At 41.8% G+C, this 22,896-nt stretch overlaps 1 protein-coding gene across 1 annotated transcript in view; it reads left to right on the forward strand.

Moving 5' to 3' along the window:
* Window positions 1–2,514: 2,514 nt before the first annotated feature.
* pcsk2 (proprotein convertase subtilisin/kexin type 2) overlaps window positions 2,515–22,896 on the forward strand; it is an 83,944-nt gene continuing 63,562 nt past the window's right edge. The window contains exons 1-3 of the mRNA XM_055902389.1: window positions 2,515–2,970; window positions 6,459–6,563; window positions 22,766–22,879. Coding sequence (XP_055758364.1) covers window positions 2,785–2,970; window positions 6,459–6,563; window positions 22,766–22,879 — 405 coding nt within the window. The 5' untranslated portion in view covers window positions 2,515–2,784. The remainder of the gene's footprint in view (window positions 2,971–6,458; window positions 6,564–22,765; window positions 22,880–22,896) is intronic.

Genomic DNA, 22,896 nt, shown 5'->3' on the forward strand with positions numbered 1-22,896 from the left:
CACAGCCCTTCACCATATTGTAGTAAAATATGCTGTCCATTCAAGTATAGGCTACAGTCTACATATTGTGCATAAGACAAATAATTGAGGCACTACCTTTTTTTAAACCAAGGCTACAAAGTCTGTATTGGCTGGCCTAGCAGTTAAGAGTGTTGGGATAGTAGCCTAGCAGTTAAGAGTGTTGGGATAGTAGCCTAGCAGTTAAGAGTGTTGGGATAGTAGCCTAGCAGTTAAGAGTGTTGGGATAGTAGCCTAGCAGTTAAGAGTGTTGGGATAGTAGCCTAGCAGTTAAGAGTGTTGGGATAGTAGCCTAGCAGTTAAGAGTGTTGGGATAGTAGCCTAGCAGTTAAGAGTGTTAGGATAGTAGCCTAGCAGTTAAGAGTGTTAGGATAGTAGCCTAGCAGTTAAGAGTGTTGGGATAGTAGCCTAGCAGTTAAGAGTGTTGGGAGAGTAGCCTAGCAGTTAAGAGTGTTGGGATAGTAGCCTAGCAGTTAAGAGTGTTAGGATAGTAGCCTAGCAGTTATGAGTGTTGGGATAGTAGCCTAGCAGGTAAGAGTGTTGGGATAGTAGCCTAGCAGTTAAGAGTGTTGGGATAGTAGCCTAGCAGTTAAGAGTGTTGGGATAGTAGCCTAGCAGTTAAGAGTGTTAGGATAGTAGCCTAGCAGTTAAGAGTGTTGGGATAGTAGCCTAGCAGTTAAGAGTGTTGGGATAGTAGCCTAGCAGTTAAGAGGGTTGGGATAGTAGCCTAGCAGTTAAGAGTGTTGGGATAGTAGCCTAGCAGTTAAGAGTGTTGGGATAGTAGCCTAGCAGTTAAGAGTGTTGGGATAGTAGCCTAGCAGTTAAGAGTGTTGGGATAGTAGCCTAGCAGTTAAGAGTGTTGGGATAGTAGCCTAGCAGTTAATAGTGCTGGGATAGTAGCCTAGCAGTTAAGAGTGTTGGGATAGTAGCCTAGCAGTTAAGAGGGTTGGGATAGTAGCCTAGCAGTTAAGAGTGTTAGGATAGTAGCCTAGCAGTTAAGAGTGTTGGGATAGTAGCCTAGCAGTTAAGAGTGTTGGGATAGTAGCCTAGCAGTTAAGAGTGTTGGGATAGTAGCCTAGCAGTTAAGAGTGTTAGGATAGTAGCCTAGCAGTTAAGAGTGTTGGGATAGTAGCCTAGCAGTTAAGAGTGTTGGGATAGTAGCCTAGCAGTTAAGAGTGTTAGGATAGTAGCCTAGCAGTTAAGAGTGTTGGGATAGTAGCCTAGCAGGTAAGAGTGTTGGGATAGTAGCCTAGCAGTTAAGAGTGTTGGGATAGTAGCCTAGCAGTTAAGAGTGTTGGGATAGTAGCCTAGCAGTTAAAAGTGTTGGGATAGTAGCCTAGCAGTTAAGAGTGTTGGGATAGTAGCCTAGCAGTTAAGAGTGTTGGGATAGTAGCCTAGCAGTTAAGAGTGTTGGGATAGTAACCTAGCAGTTAAGAGTGTTGGGATAGTAGCCTAGCAGTTAAGAGTGTTGGGATAGTAGCCTAGCAGTTAAGAGTGTTGGGATAGTAGCCTAGCAGTTAAGAGGGTTGGGATAGTAACCTAGCAGTTAAGAGTGTTGGGATAGTAGCCTAGCAGTTAAGAGTGTTGGGATAGTAGCCTAGCAGTTAAGAGTGTTGGGGTAGTAGCCTAGCAGTTAAGAGTGTTGGGATAGTAGCCTAGCAGTTAAAAGTGTTGGGATAGTAGCCTAGCAGTTAAGAGTGTTGGGATAGTAGCCTAGCAGTTAAGAGTGTTGGGATAGTAGCCTAGCAGTTAAGAGTGTTGGGATAGTAGCCTAGCAGTTAAGAGTGTTGGGATAGTAACCTAGCAGTTAAGAGTGTTGGGATAGTAGCCTAGCAGTTAAGAGTGCTGGGATAGTAGCCTAGCAGTTAAGAGTGTTGGGATAGTAGCCTAGCAGTTAAGAGGGTTGGGATAGTAACCTAGCAGTTAAGAGTGTTGGGATAGTAGCCTAGCAGTTAAGAGTGTTGGGATAGTAGCCTAGCAGTTAAGAGTGTTGGGATAGTAGCCTAGCAGTTAAGTGTGTTGGGATAGTAACCGAAATGTCACTGATTCAAATCCCAGTGCCAACTAGGAGAAACATCTGTCGATGTGCCCTTGAGCAAGGCACTTAACTGTAATTGCAGCTGTAAGTCGTTCTGGATAAGAGTGTCTGCTAAATGACTAAAATGCAGCCAATGTTTATGCCTGGCACTGTACTTGGATCTTCTGTACTTGGACACTGGTGTAATTCTCTGCACACGGAATCATACACAAAGTTATTTAAGGAGGACCATGTAGAACCAGTTGCTGTAGGTGTTTCTATTCAGGGATTTCCTACCAGACTTTTCCTACTTAGGTATTCACCACCAAATCTGACCAGAGAAGGAATTCTCCAGTGTCCTGAAAGTGTCCTACTCCTCTCCACTAAGACTCGCTAGAGCTGAGAGAGAGGAAGAGAAGGAGAGAGGAAGAGAAGAGGGAGACACACCCGCCGGCGCCGATTGGTGGAACGTCACGCGGAGAGGACCTGAACGGAGGAGCTGATAAATTATAGATGAAGAAGGAGAGAGAGCTGAGGATGCAGGTTTGGTCTGAAACACAACCACCCGTCGACTGGTCTCGTAGCATCGCCCACACAGCAAAGATACGCTAAAACCCGAAGGACGGTCCAACTTCCACTAGTCAGCAGCCGAGGAGATGTATCCCCAAAAGGTCTGATTCAGACATCTCTTCAGAGGAGCATCCCGCCCGAAGAATTCTCTCCGACAGGCACCCCGATACAAGCCAGACATGATGCTCGGCTCTCTCAGATATGGGACAGCAGTTGGATTGATATTACTAAACTCGCTGGTTCTTGCAACACAAGCCACGGAGGAAGGGATCTTTACAAATCATCTCTTGGTTCAATTGCATGAAGGCGCACACGATGAAGCGCACCAACTTGCAACGGAGCACGGGTTTCAAAGCTCCCGGAAGGTAAGTCGTAACGTTAGGCTATTATGTGCAGAAATTTAGCATCATGTAGGCTAATTCGAATTTCATTGATGAACATGCCCAGTTTTTGTCGCTAAACTCCACTTGAAAAAAATTATATTCTCATTGTTATTTTTCTTTTCTAAATGGCCTAGAATATTCTAAATATTATTTGGGCTATTATTTTAGAAACATAAATACTTGTTTTGACTTCAGTTACATGTTTTTAATATATAGAATATTATTTGAAATATGCCTAGGCCTATTTTGTTTTTCAGACGACCGTCAATTAAGTTGATCTCGATCATTTATTTCGTTACATAATATCTCGGTTTATGTCGCCTAATCTTCATATTCGATACATAAATATGTCGTGAGCCTAAATGTCTGCTATAATCTAACATTTTCTTCGAATGCTATCACTGAAACTGTCAAACAGTTACATTTGTTCCAAAACTGCCACCATATTGCCAGTACATTTCTTGGTTCCCAGTAATTTTGGAAATTATAAATGTGGCCTGAATAGATTATGTGAATTAGGGCAGGCTAATTATCAGTTCCACTGGGATCATCCTTGAGGACTCTGCCCACTCAAGACATCATTGAAAACTAATTAAGTTAATTGATGACCTGTAGCCTCAGCCTAAAAATATAGTTGTTGTCAGTTCAAAAATATAGGTCTCTGTCAAACACTGTAATCAATCGATCAATCAATCAAATGTATTTATAAAGCCCTTTGTACATCAGCTGATGTCACAAAGTGCTATACAGAAGCCCCTCCTAAAACCCCAAACAGCTAGCAATGCAGATGTAGAAGCACAGTGGCTAGGAAAAAACCCCGAGAAAGGCAGGAACCTAGGAAGAAACCTAGAGAGGAACTAGGCTCTGAGGGGTGGCCAGTCCTCTTCTGGCTGTGCCGGGTGGAGATTTTAACAGTACATGGCCAAGATGTTCAAACGTTCATAGATGGCCAACAGGGTCATATAATAATAATCACAGTGGTTGTAGAGGGTGCTACAGGTCAGTTGCACAACTGAATTCACTTAACTGAAATGTGTCTTCCGCATTTAGACCACCCCATCTGAATCAGAGAGGTGCGGGGTGCTGCATTAATCGACGTCATCGGCACACAGGGAGCAGTTGTTGGAGGTTAACTGCCTTGTTCAAGGGCAGAAAGTCAGATTTATCCGGGATTCTAAACAGCAACGTTTTGGCTATGGGCCCAACACTCTAGGCTACCTGAGCTGACACACACCCAAAAAATGTTGTAGAGGTACTGACTAACAGAGGGTAACTATAAAAAGAAAGAAAGAAAGTTTCATGCTCTGAATATGCTTCCAACAATTTAATGGGTACACCTAACCAACGTATCGGCACAGAAGGCCTTCTTCAGCGTTGAATAAACGTACAGATATAATCTAAGGAATAAACGTAAGGATTCTGATGAGGTCACTATGTTTTCACACATGCACACCTGCTAACAGAATATGTAACACTTTTTTGGCATAGTCCATCTGTAGATGCTCTACAGACTATCAGTAACATTTCAACTAACTATCTTCTAACCCTAACCTTAACCCTCATCCTAACCCTAAAGTTAACCCTTACCCTAACCCTAACCTTAGCCTTTAACCTTATTCTAAACCTAACCCTAACTGTAATCTTAGCAAGCAGTTGCTTATCAAAATATAGTTTGTTGACAGTATGACCATCTGTAGAGCATCTACGTATGGAAAGTCCGGACTATCCAAATAACGTGTGACCACAGAAGATCCTTTCACTTGCTATGTGAAAGCCTGAGTAAGTTCTTGTCTTTGAGCCCATTCATTGAGCTTATATTGCACACACATGTTCAATTGCTTGTGCACTGGTGCTTTGTTTTGGAATACATGCCAAGGTGTCAAGTAGGTCTACACTGCATTTGTGTGTTTGTTCCATACACTTAGACTGAGCATTTTCCGGGTCAGCAAGATGATCTAAATAATAGTCAGTTTATAAAGTCTGTATACTCTTCATACACTTTATCATAAATCAATTCACTGAATTCTCAATGTAGAAAACAATTTGATCAGAAACCAGCAGAATACTTTGTCTTCAGACATGGCAGTTTATAGTTATAATTTTAGTAATTTAGCAGACACTCTTATCCAGAGCGACATTCAGGAGCGATTAGGGTTAAGTGCCTTGCACAAGGGCACATTTTTCACATAGTTGGCTCAGGGATTCAAACCAGCGACCTTTCGGTTACTGGCCCAATGCTCTTAAACAGCCCAGTGAATGCAGGCCCTGTCATCACACATCAAACACCTTAAGCAGCCATTGATGTCTCAACAGGAAAAATGATCCCCCTGACTGAGCTGCCTTGTCAGATGTCAGAATAAGAGCGTGGGTGCAATTGGCTGGGGAGCAAGGCACCGAGGCGAAGCATAAAAATCGAGGTTATTGTGGTTTTGTGAATTAAGATTTTCACTTCGGCATTCAAAATAATGGCATGTCCCTCTTGGCTACCGGAGATTTGATGTGTAGTTTGACAGGGATGATTAGATACTGAATGTGTGTTGTTTTGACTGAGGTTTAATGGCAGAATCTCTAACGGGTTTCTGAAAGTGTCTGCTTGCTAGTCTTTCTCCTTGTAGACACTTCCATACAGTAGGCTTTCCCCCTCCATCCACTCTTTCACTGCTTCACACATACACCTTCTCTAGATTATGTAATCTCCAGCTATGTTTGTCTCCATAGCATACACACCATTAAACAATATCTGTGCAGTGACACACACACATTAAGCCAATTCCCTAATGTTTACTTTGAATCACCAGCATTTACTGTACATAACATCCTGTGAAAAGGGAAGCCAGGATTTACTCTTGAACATCCTCTCACATCGGCTATTTACTGCAAGTCTTACTGTATTGTACGATGGCTGAGTGCAGTGGACCCTGGTAACCATATATTACCATAGCTGCATAAACATACTGATTCACATAGATCAGACAGGCACATTAGACTGTGTTTCATTGAAAACTGTGACCTGGCACCCCTGCCTTTATTACAGCGTATGGAGGTCTTTAATCTGACTAGGGAGCCTTAGGCACTGCTCGTACCATGCATCTCATTTCTTCCCTCTGTGATTTATTGTAGTTCATTCCAGCAGTGCACACTTTCTTAAAATAGACCCTGTGATTCCACAGAATGGAGTGATGCTCTCTCTCTCTCCCCCTCTTTCCATTCTGCCATTCATTCCATTACTTTCTATATATATATATATTTCGGTCCATTGCTTAATCTTTCCTCTCTCACCTGTCTCCTTCCTCCATCATTCTCTGTGCCTCCATCAACCGCTCTCTCTCATTCCCCCATTTTTCTTTCCATCACTTCATCTCTTTCTTTTCCCACTCTCTACCTTTCTTCTCTCTCCAACACTTTCTCACTCAATCCTTCCCTCTCTCTTTCTTTCCTTCTCTTACACAATTATTCTCTCTCTTTTCCAGCTTCCCTTTGGAGAGGGCCTTTTTCACTTCTACCCCCAGGACACCCCTCAGAGGAGAAGCAAACGCAGCCTTCGCCACAGAGAGCGTCTGGCGAAAGACCGCAGGGTAAGTAAAACACACACACGCACGCACGCACGCACGCACGCACGCACGCGCGCGCGCGCACACACACACACACACACACACACACACACACACACACACACACACACACACACACACACACACACACACACACACACACACACACACACACACACACAGAGACACCCAGGTTCCCATGGAAACGGGCCTAGTTCCCCCGCCACTCCGAAAAAATTATTACAATTTGAGGCTAGCTCCTCAAGGGACATACTAGCCCCTAACAGGTTTAACTATCAAAGTTATTATCTTGTCTTTGCATACAGTGTTATTTTTTAAATCACTCATTCTTTTGCAGTATGAATATGATGATTAGGAGAGGCTTGGGATGTAACAAGCTATGATTAAAACCGATGTTAGTCATGCCACTTGTGTGTTTAGTGCTGAAGTCCATGTGATTTCTTATAGTAGCCCACATACTCACTTCAGAAAGCTACACAGTATTATTCCATCCAGCCCGTGCCACGAGGAAAGTATTAATTCAGTTCTTAAATTAAATATAACACTTAAACATAATGCACTTCTTTTTAATCTCATGTTTCATGTCAAACTGAGAAATGTGGTTTTGCACCTTTCTTTCAATCTAGCCACGTTTATTCACATAGATATAAAGGTGAAAAAGGCATAGACAGCCCCTGGTTAATGACTTGGATATATAATGCCTACAGAAAATAGGCACCAAAAGTAGGTTATACCAAGCATATGGTAATGACCTCAAAACTACTGCAGATTTCAATCAGAAATGTAAAAGAAGAGCAGAATATCAATACTTCTTCATGAATGGGATGCTTTTATCAGGAAGATAGCATGACAATTTTCCATCTTAATATCGCATGAAATTTCTATGTTTATGGGTGAAAGCAATTTTGTCGAAGATGACCCAAATCTAACCACAGAGTTTCTAAACCCAGAGGCGCAACCTCGCAAGACTTCCGGGAACGCTTGAGAGACAAACCAAGCATTTTGGGGGTCGTAGATAGTCTCATCTTACCATAATAGTTCAGCCAAACTGTTCGGACGCTGCAGACAATTTTGTGAGAAGACCGATTTCGGGATGTCTTATGGTCTGAGAAACACCGCTCTAGCTCTGTCATCTTTCACCCTAGATGCGGAAGTGCAACCTCTTAAGGATCCGCCCCTTTTTCTTCTTCTTTTTCCCCCCACCTAAAATGACATACCCAAATCTAACTGCCTGTAGCTTAGGACCTGAAGCAAGGATATGCATATTCTTAATACCATTTGAAAGGAAATACTTTGAAGTTTGTGGAAATGTGACATTAATGTAGGAGTATATAACACATTGAATCTGGTAAAAGATAATACACAAAAAAAACATGCGTTTTTGTTGTTGTTGTACCATCATCTTTGAAATGCTAGAGAAAGGCCATAATGTATTATTTTGTCCACTAGATGGCGGCAGTATATGTGCAAAGTTTTAGACTGATCCAATGAACCATTGCATATCTGTTCAAAATGTTGTATCAAGATTGCTCAAATGTACATAATTGGTTTATTAATACATTTTCAAGTTCATAATTGTGCACTCTCCTCAAACAATAGTATGGTATTCTTTCACTGTAATAGCTACTGTAAATTGGACAGTGCAGTTAAATTAAGAATATAAGCTTTCTGCCCATATCAGATATGGCTATGTCTTGGGAAATGTTCATGTTACTTACAACCTCATGCTAATCACATTAGCCTACGTTAGCTTAACCGTCCCGTGGGGGACACACTGATCCTATAGATGTTAAACTGACAGATATATGTATATGGGATTTTGTTATAATGTTAATTAGATTCCCGCAGGGCGGAAATATAGTGTAAAACCCGTAAGCTCTACATCTGGGATGCTCTCTGCTTGACATGCTCATATTTTCAGCTTTCTGTGGTTCTGAAATGGTGGGAGAGGTTAGCTGCACACTGTTGCTGCCTCTGTCTCTTTTAAAGTATTACTAGCTTATTCTCCTGTTGTTCTTTGAGTGTTTCAATACAATGGGTTGTGGAGGATGAACCAGATAGAATCCCCTTCGATTACTTTGAAAGTAATTTTCTATAGCTTTCCTTTTTGCGACTCTTGTGCTAGAGAAGACCACATAAAATTATTTTAGGTTCTAGTTATTATTCTGAATTATAAAAAATGGATACCTAAGAAAGTGCAGTTTTGTTGAATTTATGAGCCTCTGAAAATAGATTTACGAAGACATAAGGAGTATTCATGATCTTACAGGTTCCTTAGAAAACCAACAGATTGTCTAGTGGCCCTATTGACTGAAGTAGAGTATTGATTAGATTCTGTTTATGTCCTCGGGTAAAAATTGGAGGTTGGTTTATACACACAGCTCTGTTATCTCTGAGTTTTCCCTAACCACTGATACAGGATCAGATATTTTTCCATCCCTCTAATAGAAACGATTAGGATTGGGGGTAGGACAATGTTAACCTAGATCTGTGGTTAAGGGCTACTCCATCCTCAAGCTAACTACAGACAGGTCTGTGACACATGTCTGCTTGTGTCTTCATTTTGACATTATCCCTCTTCCCTGTTCATTCATGTCTTGGTATAAACCTCTCATTTGTTCCACCTGGGGAACATGACCTTTCAATTATAATCCATAGGGCTATATTTCTGACCATGAATATAAAAGGTGCTCTATCTTTGTACTTTATCCTCTTAAATGTAAAGGACCCTATTTGGATTTTTTTTATTCAATTCAGTCTGGTATGAGAACGATCTGCAAAAGCGGGGTGTCTGTGGAAAGCGGAGTATCTTGGCTATTGATTTGTTCCTTAAAATCTTTGGTATGACTTATTAGTATATATGGGTATATGAATGTATAAGAGCAGGCCGAGCCGATGACCTCATTTGAAAATGGCTGCTACCTACATTCCGGTTAGCATTGTGAAGCATACATCAAATCAAATCAAATTGTATTGGTCACATACATATGTTTAGCAGGTGTGTAGCAAAATTCTTGTTTTCCTAGCTCCAACAGTGCAGTAGTATCTAACAGTAAAGTAGTATCTAAAAATGATTCACAACAATACACACAAATCTAAAAGTAAAAGAATGGAATTAAGAAAGATATAAACAGTAGATCGAGCAATGTCGGAATGGCATTGACTAATGTACAGTAGATTAGAATACAGTATATACATACAGTACCGGCCAAAAGTTTGGATACACATACTCATTCAAGTGATTTTTAAAATGTTGACTATTTTCTACATTATAGAATAATAGTGAAGACATCAAAACTATGAAATAACACATATGGAATTATTTAGTAACCAGAAAAATGTAAAACAAATCTAAATACATTTTATATTTGAGATTCTTAAAAGTATCCACACTTTGCTTTGATGACAGCTTTGCACACTCTTGGCATTCTCTCAACCAGCTTCACCTGGAATTCTTTTCCAACAGTCTTGAAGGAGTTCCCACATATGCTGAGCACTTGTTGGCTGCTTTTCCTTCACTCTGCGGTCAAACTCATCCCAAACCATCTCATTTGAGTTGAGGTCGGGTGATTGTGGAGGTCATCTGATGTAGCACTCATCCCTCTCCTTCTTGGTCAAATAGCCCTTAAACAGCCTGGAAGTGTGTTGGGTCATTGTCCTGTTGAAAACAAATGGCAGTCCCACTAAGCGCAAACCAGATGGGATGGCATATCGCTGCAGAATTCTGTGGTAGCCATGCTGGTTAATTGTGCCATGAATTCTAAATAAATCACTGACAGTATCACCAGCAAAGCACCCCCACACCTCATCCTCCATGCTTCACGGTGGGAACCAAACATGCAGTGATCATCTGTTCACCTTCTCTGCATCTCACAAAGACACAGCAATTGGAACCAAACATCTCAAATTTGGACTTATCAGAACAAAGGACAGATTTCCACCGGTCTAATGTCCATTGCTTGTGTTTCTTGGCCCAAGCAAGTCTCTTCTTCTTATTGGTGTCCTTTAGTAGTGTCACGACCGCTCCGCCTAAATATGATCCCCAATAAGAGACAACGATAAACAGCTGCCTGTGTTTGGGAACCATGCCAGGCAACATATAAATACTTAACCTAGATAGGAACACCCCCCAGTCACACCCCGACCTAACTAAAAGAGAGAATAACAAGGCTCTCTATGGTCAGGGCGTGACAGTGAGCTGGACTGGGTTAAGTATTTATATGTTGCCTGTCATGGAGCTGGACTGGACGCCATGCTCGGACTGGGCATCGGCGCAGAGGAAGGCTCCTGCCATGGAGCTGGAGGTTCTGGACCGTGGACCATCGCAGGAGGTTCTGGACCGTGGACCATTGCAGGAGGTTCCGGACCGTCGCAGGAGGTACCGGACCGTGGACCATCTCAGGAGGTTCCGGACTGTAGACCGTTGTTGGAGGTTCCGGACTGTGAAACTTGGCCGGAAGCTCTGGACTGTGAACCGTCGCCGGAAGCTCTGGACTGGGGACCGTCGCCTGAAGCTCTGGACTGGGGAGGCGCACTGGATGCCTGATGCGTGGGGCCGGCACAGGTGGCACCGGACTGGTGAAACGCACTTCAGGGCGAGTGCGGGGAGCAGACACAGGACGTACCTGACTGGGAAGGGGCACTTCAGGGAGAGTGCGAGGAGGAGGCACAGGACGTACTGGGCTGTGGAGGCGCACTGGAGGCCAGATGCGTGAAACTGGTGCAGATGACACCAGACTGGTGTCATGCTCCTCAGCACGCCCGCTCTGCAGCACTCTCATAGCCACCACCTCTCTCCGGAATCTTTCGTCAAGTTCCTCCTTCGACTCCCTGACTGTCTCTGGCTCATTCCTCGCCTCCGCCGACCCCCCCGTGTCCCCCCCCCCAAAAAAAATTGGGCTGTCTTTTGGGCTTACTCTGTGGCTGTGAACCCCTGCGTTGTCGCTGTCCTCCCTTGGAAGGATCTCCTCCCAAGGATCTCAAGGATCCCTGCCAGGATCTCCTCCCAAGTCCAGGATCCCTTCCCATCCAAAATCTCCTATCAAGTCCATGAAACTTTCTCCACCTGGGCACGCTGCTTGGTCCTGTTGTGGTGGGATTTTCTTTCACGATCGTTTGTAGAATTAACGGACCAAGGCGCAGCGTACGTAGAGTTCCACATGTTTATTCAGATGAAACTCACAAAAACAATAAACAGCAAACGAAACGTGCAGCAAATGCAGTGCTCCCAGGCAACTAAACAAAAACAAGATCCCACAAAAACCAGTGGGGAAATGGCTGCCTAAATATGATCCCCAATCAGAGTCAATGATAAACAGCTGCCTCTGATTGGGAACCATACCCGGCCAACATAGAAATACTTAACCTAGATAGGAACACCCCCACTAGTCACACCCCGACCTAACCAAAAGAGAGAATAACAAGGCTCTCTATGGTCAGGGTGTGACAAGTAGTAGTTTTATTAGCAATAATTCACACAGTCTCCTCTGAACAGTTGATGTTGAGATGTTTCTGTTCCCTGAACTCTTTGAAGCATTTATTTGGCATGGAATGTCTGAGGCTGGTAACTAATGCACTTATCCTCTGCAGCAGAGATAACTCTGGGTCTTCCTTTCCTGTTGTGGTCCTCATGAGAGCCATTTTCATCATAACGCTTGATGGTTTTTGCGACTTCACTTGAAGAAACTTTCGAAGTTCTTGAAATGTTCTGTATTGACTGACCTTCATGTCTTAAAGTAATGATGGACTGTCATTTCTCTTTGCTTATTTGAGCTGTTCTTGCCATAATATAGACATGGTCTTTTTCCAAATAGGGCTATCTTCTGTATACCACCCATACCTTGTCACAACACAACTGATCAAGCTCAAACGCATTAAGAAGAAAATAAATTCCACAAATGTACTTTTAAGAAGGCTGTTAATTGAAATGCAATTCCAGGTGACTACCTCATGGAGCTAGTTGAGAAAAGGCCAAGATTGTGCAAAGCTGTCATCATGGCATAGGGTGCCTACTTTGAAGAATCTCAAATATTAATTTGTTTAACACTTATTTGGTTACTACATGATTCCATATGTGTTATTTCATAGTTTTGATGTATTTAGTGTTATTCTACAACATAGGAAATAGTAAAAATAAAGAAAAACCTTGGAATGACATGGTGTGTCCAAAATTTGGACCGGTACCTTTTATACATATAAGATGAATAAAGCATTATGTAAACATTATTAAAACATTCAACTAAATAAACACGGAATACGTTGATTCACACCGAAAGCCTGGACTCCACAGATCATGTGGATGTCTTTTTTGTCTGCCTGTGACCTACCGTTATTCATCACCAGCCCAGAGAGTCAAAATGTTTTCACCAAACAGCAAACATCTTACAAGATAATGTTCGATTTGGTCTGTGTTTGAGCTATAGCTATATGGGGGTGGGGGGTATGAAATTAATCCTTAGGTTGGTAGGAACAAATCTAGCCTATTGCCAGTGTTATCTGATTATGTATATGGCAACATTGAATGTCCACCGAGTGACTATATCTTTGCGCATGAAAAATATGATGAAAACACTTGGATATCCCCTGTATGTCCACCGACACCACCACAATGTTTGAGAGAGGTTGGTGTTGTGGAAATTTAGTTTTTATAGTTAACAGTAACTTTTTTGGCACATCCAGTGTGCAAAAACAGTGCAATTACCACATTCGGACACTTTGGAGAGGTTGTGTCATGTCCTGTGTGTAGGTGGCAGGGAAGTCAGGCTCAGGAGAATCAAACTTGGTATAATGGAGTAGTTTAACGTAAAACAAACTCCAAAACCAAAGTACATAATAAAATAAACGTGCGTACAAGAACCCGTCGCACACCAATCCATAAATCACGAGCATAACAATAAACAATCTCTGACAAGGACATGAGGGAAAACAGAGGGTTAAATACACAACAATAAATTAATGGGATTGGAACCAGGTGTGTAGGAAGACAAGACAAAACCAATGGAAAAGGAAACCTGGATCAATGATGGCTAGAAGACCGGTGACGTCGACCGCCGAGCACCGCCCGAACAAGGAGAGGCATCGACTTCGGTAGAAGTCGTGACAGGTTGAAAGGACACTTGAATGTACCCTGGATACCCCATAACACCGCCACAATTTGAGTGAGGTTGATATGGTAGAAATTTTATTTTTATACTGAACAAATAGCATTTAGGGATTACAAATATGTAATGGCACTGGGTTGATCTAATTTACATATATATGACACTTCGGAGAGGTTTTGGGACACCTGGTCCCATGACCACACCTGACACCACTTACTAAAACATCATCCCATTTCTAGTACCATTTCTAGGTCTATCAATCCTATTTTTTTCTGATGTTATTCACATGTTGTGGCAGCCATCTGATGTGTTTCCAGTTCTGGAGATCAGTAATTCACTTATAGCTTGTCAATGAAAGATTACTTTTAAAATAAAAAAATAATAAAACAGTTATTTTGTGTGTGCTTGATCTTGTGTATTCTGAACTATGTGACGCCTATCTATCGTCTGATCATTTCCTCATAATCTCCCAGATGTTTTCTTTCCATATATACCATGTTTGGCATGTCAGAATTATGTAATTACACATGAACAGCAGGTACTTTTGGGTATATCTATTTAGGCGGAAATCTACATTTTGCCATTACATCTAAAAAATCCCCTCCGTTGTTAAGACAGTACCATGTTGGAAGGGAATTAATCCATCTACATGTGCTGTATCTTGGTGCTCTGAAATAGAGATGATTTAGAGAGAGCGGGAGGGAGAGAAAGATAGAGAAAGATGGAGGACAGCTCAGCCCTTTGAAATGAGGTGGCGTTTGAAGCCTGGCTTGGTGGTGCTTCTAGTAGTCAGGCAGGACCAGGGAGCAGGCAGAGAGCAGGTGGGGAGCAGAGCGCGGGGAGGGGGATTGTGTCATCTCCTTCTGATGATGTGAGTGGGCGACATGAGACACTGGGTCGAGGGCTGTCTCGAGGGGAAACACCAGTGCTAGTCATATAATGGAGGGGACGGATGGAGGGAGGAAGGAGGAAGGAAGATAAAGGGAGGGAGGGAGGGAGGAAGGGAGGAAGATGGACTGAGATAGGCGATGGAAGGAGAGAGGGAGAGAGATGAAGGAAGATGGAAGGTTCTTTTACGTTCCATTTTACGTCACCGGGTTTAGATGGTCTATGTGGCTCCATTAAATGGCTATATAGTGCACATTAGTCCATTTCCATCTATGTTGGACAGTTTAGCAAAAGGGAAAGGTATACAGGATAGATAACACAATGCTCTGAGTCTGAAAATTATTTTGTGACAAAATGCAAAACGTTTTGCTCGCATCTATATGTAACATAGGATCGTCAGGGGTCCACACTGACTGCTATATCTGTCGCAGATACTTATGCAGTGAAAGAAGAGATGTGTTTTATGGGCTTGGTCCCTTTTAAAGCCAACAATAAGTGTCCTCTAGCCTTGTAAAGAGCATGCTTAATGGCTGATCCCTTATCTATGGTGGTAAAACACATCGGACAATGCCTAGTCCGCTCTCCATCATGTGTGTTTGCACATGTAAGCTCAGGAAGGACTTTCTTTCATTGCATATCTGACTCTATTCAACAAGCATGCAGTTGAAAATAAAATATTGACTCAATATTATGAACTTAACATCAATGTGATAAGTAACCTAGCTGTGGTTGAATTGCTATTTGGCCAAATTGAGCCACTAGCTGCAAGCTGTTATATTTTTAAGTCTGTAAAGGGAGTTGAAAGATTTTGGAATTCAATAGTAGTGCCGTGATGGAAACTTACCTTGACATTATGCAAAATAATGTAAATTCCATCTGAGGATGAGCTATTAGCTGGAGAGAGGTACATTTATAGAGCTCATCTTAAGACAGCACCGTGTACTTTACCAGTCATTCTGAGCAAGGAGTTCCAACTAAATTAGTGTCCTTGAGCAGCTAGTGACAAGTAGAGCAAGGTCCTTTACTCTCCCTAATAACTTCCAGATAGAGAGCCCTACTCCAGTCTGGAAATGAGGCTGTAGCCCCAGCTGTAGAGAGAATATAAAGCATTACAGTACAGGCACTTGATTTGGCTCTGGACACTGTCTAAGTCATCTTTCATTGCTATACCTTTACCTTAGTTTAACTGCCTCAGAGTTGCTGAGAATGACAGGGAGAGTGAGAGGATTCAAGGCTTTGATCCATTAGATGATGTCTAATATAATATTCAGCCAAGTCACAATTTCATGTAGGTTATGATATTTTCAGACTCCATTTTATTAACTTGAGCTTTATATTATATTGTGCATTTTGCTGTACAGTAAATGATAGACGAAGCATGTAGATTTTAATACATTTGCCAATGTGGAGATACCTGCTTTTTATGCTTGACTGTTCAATTATTTCCTAATGGGATTTTTGGACTTAAAGCTAGAATCCTTAGTCGCTACATCCATTTTTGGATGTAAAATTAATTTAGTATTTATTTTGATTTTTTTATTTCACCTTTATTTAACCAGGTAGGCTAGTTGAGAACAAGTTCTCATTTACAACTGCGACCTGGCCAAGATAAAGCATAGCAGTGTGAACAGACAACAACACAGAGTTACACATGGAGTAAACAATAAACAAGTCAATAACACAGTAGGGAAAAAAATGATACATTGTGTGCAAAAGGCATGAGGAGGTAGGCAATAAATAGGCCATAGGAGCGAATAATTACAATTTAGCAGATTAACACTGGAGTGATAAATCATCAGATGATCATGTGCAAGTAGAGATACTGGTGTGCAAAAGAGCAGAAAAGTAAATAAATAAAAACATTAAGGGGATGAGGTAGGTAAATTGGGTGGGCTGTTTACAGATGGACTATGTACAGCTGCAGCAATCGGTTAGCTGCTCAGATAGCAGATGTTAAAAGTTGGTGAGGGAAATAAAAGTCTCCAACTTCAGTGATTTTTGCAATTCGTTCAAGTCACAGGCAGCAGAGAACTGGAAGGAAAGGCGGCCAACTGAGGTGTTGGCTTTTGGGATGATCAGTGAGATATACTTGCTGGAGCGCGTGCTACGGGTGGGTGTTGTTATCATGACCAGTGAACTGAGATAAGGCGGAGCTTTACCTAGCATGGACTTATAGATGACCTGGAGCCAGTGGGTCTGGCGACGAATATGTAGCGAGTGCCAGCCGACTAGAGCATACAGGTCGCAGTGGTGGGTGGTATAAGGTGTTTTAGTAACAAAACGGATGGCACTATGATAAACTGCATCTAGGTTGTTGAGTAGAGTATTGGAAGCTATTTTGTAGATGACATCGCCAAAGTCGAGGATCGGTAGGATAGTCAATTTTACTAGGGTAAGTTTTGCAGCGTGAGTGAAGAAGGCTTTGTTGCGAAATAGAAAGCTGATTCTTGATTTGATTTTGGATTGGAGATGTTTAATATGAGTCTGGAAGGAGAGTTTACAGTCTAGCCAGACACCTAGGTATTTATAGATGTCCACATATTCTAGGTCGGAACCGTCCAGGGTGGTGATGCTAGTCGGGCGGGCGGGTGCAGGCAGCGAACGGTTGAAAAGCATACATTTGGTTTAACTAGCGTTTAAGAGCAGTTGGAGGCCACGGAAGGAGTGTTGTATGGCATTGAAGCTCTTTTTGAGGTTAGATAGCACGTTGTCCAAGGAAGGGCCAGAAGTATACAGAATGGTGTCGTCTGCGTAGAGGTGGATCAGGGAATCGCCCGCAGCAAGAGCAACATCATTGATATATACAGAGAAAAGAGTCGGCCCGAGAATTGAACCCTGTGGTACCCCCATAGAGACTGCCAGAGGACCGGACAACATGCCCTCCCGATTTGACACACTGAACTCTGTCTGCAAAGTAGTTGGAGAACCAGGCAAGGCAGTCATCAGAAAAACCGAGGCTACTGAGTCTGCCGATAAGAATATGGTGATTGACAGAGTCAAAAGCCTGGGTCAGGTCGATGAAGACGGCTGCACAGTACTGTCTTTTATCGATGGCGGTTATGATATCATTTAGTACCTTGAGCGTGGCTGAGGTGCACCCGTGACCGGCTCGGAAACCGGATTGCACAGCGGAGAAGGTAAGGTGGGATTCGAGATTGTCAGTGATCTGTTTATTAACTTGGCTTTCGAAGACCTTAGATAGGCAGGGCAGGATGGATATAGGTCTGTTACAGTCTGGGTCCAGGGTGTCTCCCCCTTTGAAGAGGGGGATGACCACGGCAGCTTTCCAATCGTTGGGGATCTCAGACGATATGAAAGAGAGGTTGAACAGGCTGGTAATAGGGGTTGCGACAATGGCGGCGGATAGTTTCAAAAATAGAGGGTTTAGATTGTCAAGCCCAGCTGATTTGTATGGGTCCAGGTTTTGCAGCTCTTTCAGAACATCTGCTATCTGGATTTGGGTAAAGGAGAAGCTGGGGACGCTTGGGCGAGTAGCTGCGGGGGGGCGGAGCTGTTGGCCGAGGTTGGAGTAGCCAGGTGGAAGGCATGGCCAGCCGTTGAGAAATGCTTGTTGAAGTTTTCGATTACCATGGATTTATCGGTGGTGACCGTGTTACCTAGCCTCAGTGCAGTGGGCAGCTGGGAGGAGGTGCTCTTGTTCTCCATGGACTTTACAGTGTCCCAGAACTTTTTGGAGTTAGAGCTACAGGATGCAAATTTCTGCTTGAAAAAGCTAGCCTTTGCTTTCCTGACTGACTGCGTGTATTGGTTCTTGACTTCCCTGAACAGTTGCATTTCGCCGGGACTATTCGATGCTATTGCAGTCCGCCACAGGATGTTTTTGTGCTGGTCGAGGGCAGTCAGGTCTGGAGTGAACCAATGGCTATATCTGTTCTTAGTTCTGAATTTCTTGAACGGGGCATGCTTATCTAAGATGTATACCATTGGTTCTTGAAGAATATAACTATAATATATATAGCCTCATGAGCTTAGTTCAACTGTCATACCCATCAAAACGCAACGCTTGTTTTACTGCAATGTTTGTGAACAATGTAAATCTGAACAAAGACTATAGCCTCAAAACATGGTTAAATCTCACATTTTGATGGATGGTCGGTCATTGAATCCATAGCTCTGTCTATGAATTTGAGAGTGGTTACACTTCTCCAGGCCCATCCCTCAGCTTCTTACCAAAACAGAGACGAGATGGCCCTTTGTTATTTTTTCAATTAAGGACTCTAGCTTTTATACGAAATAGGCTTAAGTTACATTGCCTCTAGCGAAACACACTGCCCCCTCACTAGATCATTAATGTCTCCCTTTCATCTTGAATACCGTTTGTGTCCACAGTTAGTTTATCTTGATTAGATCAGACCATATAACCCAGATATTAACAAACCACTCCTTTAGAAACACCATTGTAAATCTTTATGAAATCATGAGAAAAAAACTGTTGTTGATCCTGTTTTTGCAAAAGTGTCCCTGTTGCAGCAGTAAATTAGCTCTTTAGTCGAAGTGTCTTTGATGATGGAAACAAACACACTGACTTTTTCAGGCTAATTGGGGAGTTATTTTGTCTGCTAGGGCACCCTCTGAAACAGTCACTTTCAAATTCCCCTGTGTGTGTGTGTGTGTGTGTGTTTTGTGTGGTACTGTAGGGCCCCAGCTGCACGGCATGTATGATTCAGATGATTCAGACTGAGACAAATAGAATTAGCCTGTTGATTTATGTGACGCCCCCCTCCATCCCTACACTAGAGACACAGGTGGACGGGGTAGGGCATTATGAATGTACAGTGCCTTCAGAAAGTATTCATACCCCTTCACTTATTCCACACTTTGTTCTGTTACAGCCTAAAATCAAAATGGATTAAACAAAAATATATCCCATACTGACAAAGTGAAAACATGTTTTTAGAAAATGTTGCCAATCTATTGAAAATGAAATACTGAAATATCTAATTTAAATAAGTATTCACATCAATACATGTCAGATCACCTTTAGTAGTGGTTACAGCTGTGAGTCTTTCTTGGTAAGCCTCTAAGAGCTTTTCAGACCTGGATTGTACAATATTTGCACATTATTCTTTTAACAATTCTTCAAGCTCTGTTAAGTTGGTTATTGATCATTGCTAGACGGCCATTTTCAAGTCTTGCCATAGATTTTCAAGCCGATTTAAGTCGAAACTCTAACAAGGCCACTCAGGGACATTCGATGTCGTCTTGGTAAGCAACTCCAGTGTATATTTGGCTTTGTGTTTTAGGGTATTGTCCTGCTGAAAGGGGAATTTGTCTCCCAGTGTCTGTTGGAAAGCAGACTGAACCAGGTTTTACTCAAGGATTTTGCCTGTGCTTAGATGTATTCCATTTCTTTTTATCTTAAAAAACTCCCTAGTCCTTGCCGAAGATAAGCATACCCATAGCATGATAAAGCCAACACTATGCTTGAAAATATGAAGAGTGGTACTCAGTGATGTGTTGTGTTGGATTTGCACCAAACATAACGCTTTGTATTCAGAACATGCTGTAACAGTCATTTCTTTACCACATTCTTTGCAGTTCTACTTTTGTGCCTTACTGCAGGATGCATTTTTAAAAATGTTTTTTATTCTATACAGGCTTCCTTCTTTTCACTCTGTCATTTAAGTTAGTAATGTGGAGTAACTACAATGTTGTTGATCCATCCTCAGTTTTCTCGTATCACAGCCATTGAACTCTGTAGCTGTTTTATAGTCACCATTGGCCTCATTGTAACATCCCTGAGTGGTTTCCTCCTCTCCGGCAACTGAGTTAGGAAGGACACCTGTATCTTTGTAGAAACGGGTGTGCACTGATACAGCATTCCAAAGTCTAATTATTAACTTCGTCGTGCTCAAAGGGATATTCAATGTCAGGTTATTATTATTATACATTTTTTAATATATTTTCTTAGTCTCCCAATCGGTGCCCTTCTTTGCGAGGCAATGGAAAACCTCCCTAGTCTTTGTGGTTTAATCTATGTTTGAAATTTACTACTCAGCTGAGGGACCTTACAGATAATTGTAGAGATGAGGTAGTCATTCAAAAATCATGTTAACCCCCTAGAGTCGATTGCTAGTGTCAATCTAAGTTACATAACAAAAGAATGAAGCTTGTTTTGTGCCTACCCAAAAAAAGGGGTTCATTAAATATGTGTAAAAATATATACTTTATGTCTCTTGGATTTAGGACAGGCACTTCAAAACTTTGTTCCTTATGATGTATTTTTTGACTGTCCTTTTTGCCATTTATGAATGTATTATTCAATGCGTTTCTATGGGCTTTAGTAGTAAAGGCCAAAATATATATTTGATCAAAAAAAATGTATATACAGTACCAGTCAAAGGTTTGGACCCACCTACTCATTCCAGGGTTTTTCTTATTTTTTTTACTATTTTGTGCATTGTAGAATAATAGTGAAGACATCAAAACTATGAAATAACACATATGGAATCATGTAGCAACCAGAAAAGTGTTAAACAAATTAATATTTGAGATTCTTCAAGGTATCCACCCTTTGCCTTGATGACAGCTTTACACACTCTTGGCATTCTCTCAATCAGCATCATGAGGTAGTCACCTGGAATGCATTTCAATTAACAGATGGCCTTGTTAAAAGTTAATTTGTGGAATTTCTTTCCTTCTTAATGCATTTAAGCTAATCAGATAGCCCTATTAGGTAAAAGACCAAGTTCATATTATGGCAAGAACAGCTCAAATAATCAAAGAGAAACGACAGTCCATCATTACTTTAAGACATGAAGGTCAGTCAATCTGGAACATTTCAAGAACTTTTATAGTTTCTTCAAGTGCAGTTGCAAAAACCATCAAGCGTTATGATGAAACTGGCTCTCATGAGGACCACCACAAGAAAGGAAGACCCAGAGATACCTCTGCAGAGGATAAGTTCATTGAGTTACTTGCCTCAGAAATTGAGCCCAAATAAATGCTTAACAGAGTTCAGGTAACAGACACATCTCAACATCAACTGTTCAGAGGAGACTGCGTGAATCAGGCCTTCATGATCAAATTGCTTCAAAGAAACCACTACTAAAGGACACCAACAAGAAGGAGAGACTTGCTTGCAACAAGAACCATGAGCAATGAACATTACAAATCTGTCCTTTGGTCTGATGAGTCCAAATTTGAGATGTTTGGTTTCAATCGCTGTGTCTTTGTGAGATGCAGAGTAGGTGAACGGATGATCTCCAGATGTCTGGTTCCCACCGTGAAGCATGAAGGAGGAGGTGTGGTGGTGTGGGGTTGCTTTGCTGGTGACACTGTCATTGATTTACTTAGAATTCAAGGCACACTTAACCAGCATGGCTACCACAGTATTCTGCAGCGATACGCCATCCCATCTGGTTTGCGCTTAGTGGGACTATCATTTGTTTTTCAACAGGACAATGACCCAACACACTTCCTTGGCTGTGTAAGGGCTATTTGTTCAAGAATGAGAGTGATGGAGTGCTGCATCAGATGACCTGGCCTCCACAATCACCCGACCTCAACCCAATTGAGATGGTTTATGATTAGTTGGACTGAAGAGTGAAGGAAAAGCAGCCAACAACTGCTCAGCATATGTGGGATCTCCTTCAAAACGGTTGGAAAAGCATTCCAGGTGAAGCTGGTTGAGATAATGCCAAGAGTGTGCAAAGCTGTCATCAAGGCAAAGGGTGGATACTTTAAAGAATCTAAAATAAAAATATTTTGATTTGTTTAACAATGTTTTGATTCCTCCATGATTCCATATGTGTTTTTTCATCATTGTGATGTCTTCAATATTATTTTAGAATGTAGTAAATAGTAAAAAATAAAGAAAAACACTTGAATGAGTATGTGTGTCCAAACTTTTGGCCGGTACTGTATATTTTGTTGATACCTAAAGGGGTCCTAAAATTCAAAATCAAATAGCTAAATCATCTATAGTATGACCTTCTTAAACAATTTCATATGTCAGCTTAGCTAATATTCCATTTGAATGGATGTTCAGTTCAAACAAATTAAAAGTAGTTCCCTCCAATGTACACTTTGCACAGTTCTGCAAATTTCTTATAGGTAAAGTGTTTATGAATGGGTTTCTTGTCTAGTCACCATATACACCTGCAGTACATTGAAATTATACATTTTGACTATATTGATTTAGATTACTCTGAATATAAAGGGCTCAGGGTGTAATATTTGCATTTCCTTTCTCAGGTAAAGAATGTGTTGGACCAGGAGGGCTTCGGCCGACAGAAGCGAGGCTACAGAAGCATCAACGAAATTGACGTCAAAATTACCGACCCCCTATTCAGCAAACAGTGGTATCTGGTGAGTAGTCATCTGCC

The sequence above is a fragment of the Salvelinus fontinalis genome, chromosome 37, assembly GCF_029448725.1.
Source record: "Salvelinus fontinalis isolate EN_2023a chromosome 37, ASM2944872v1, whole genome shotgun sequence".
In the NCBI taxonomy this organism is placed as follows: domain Eukaryota; kingdom Metazoa; phylum Chordata; class Actinopteri; order Salmoniformes; family Salmonidae; genus Salvelinus; species Salvelinus fontinalis.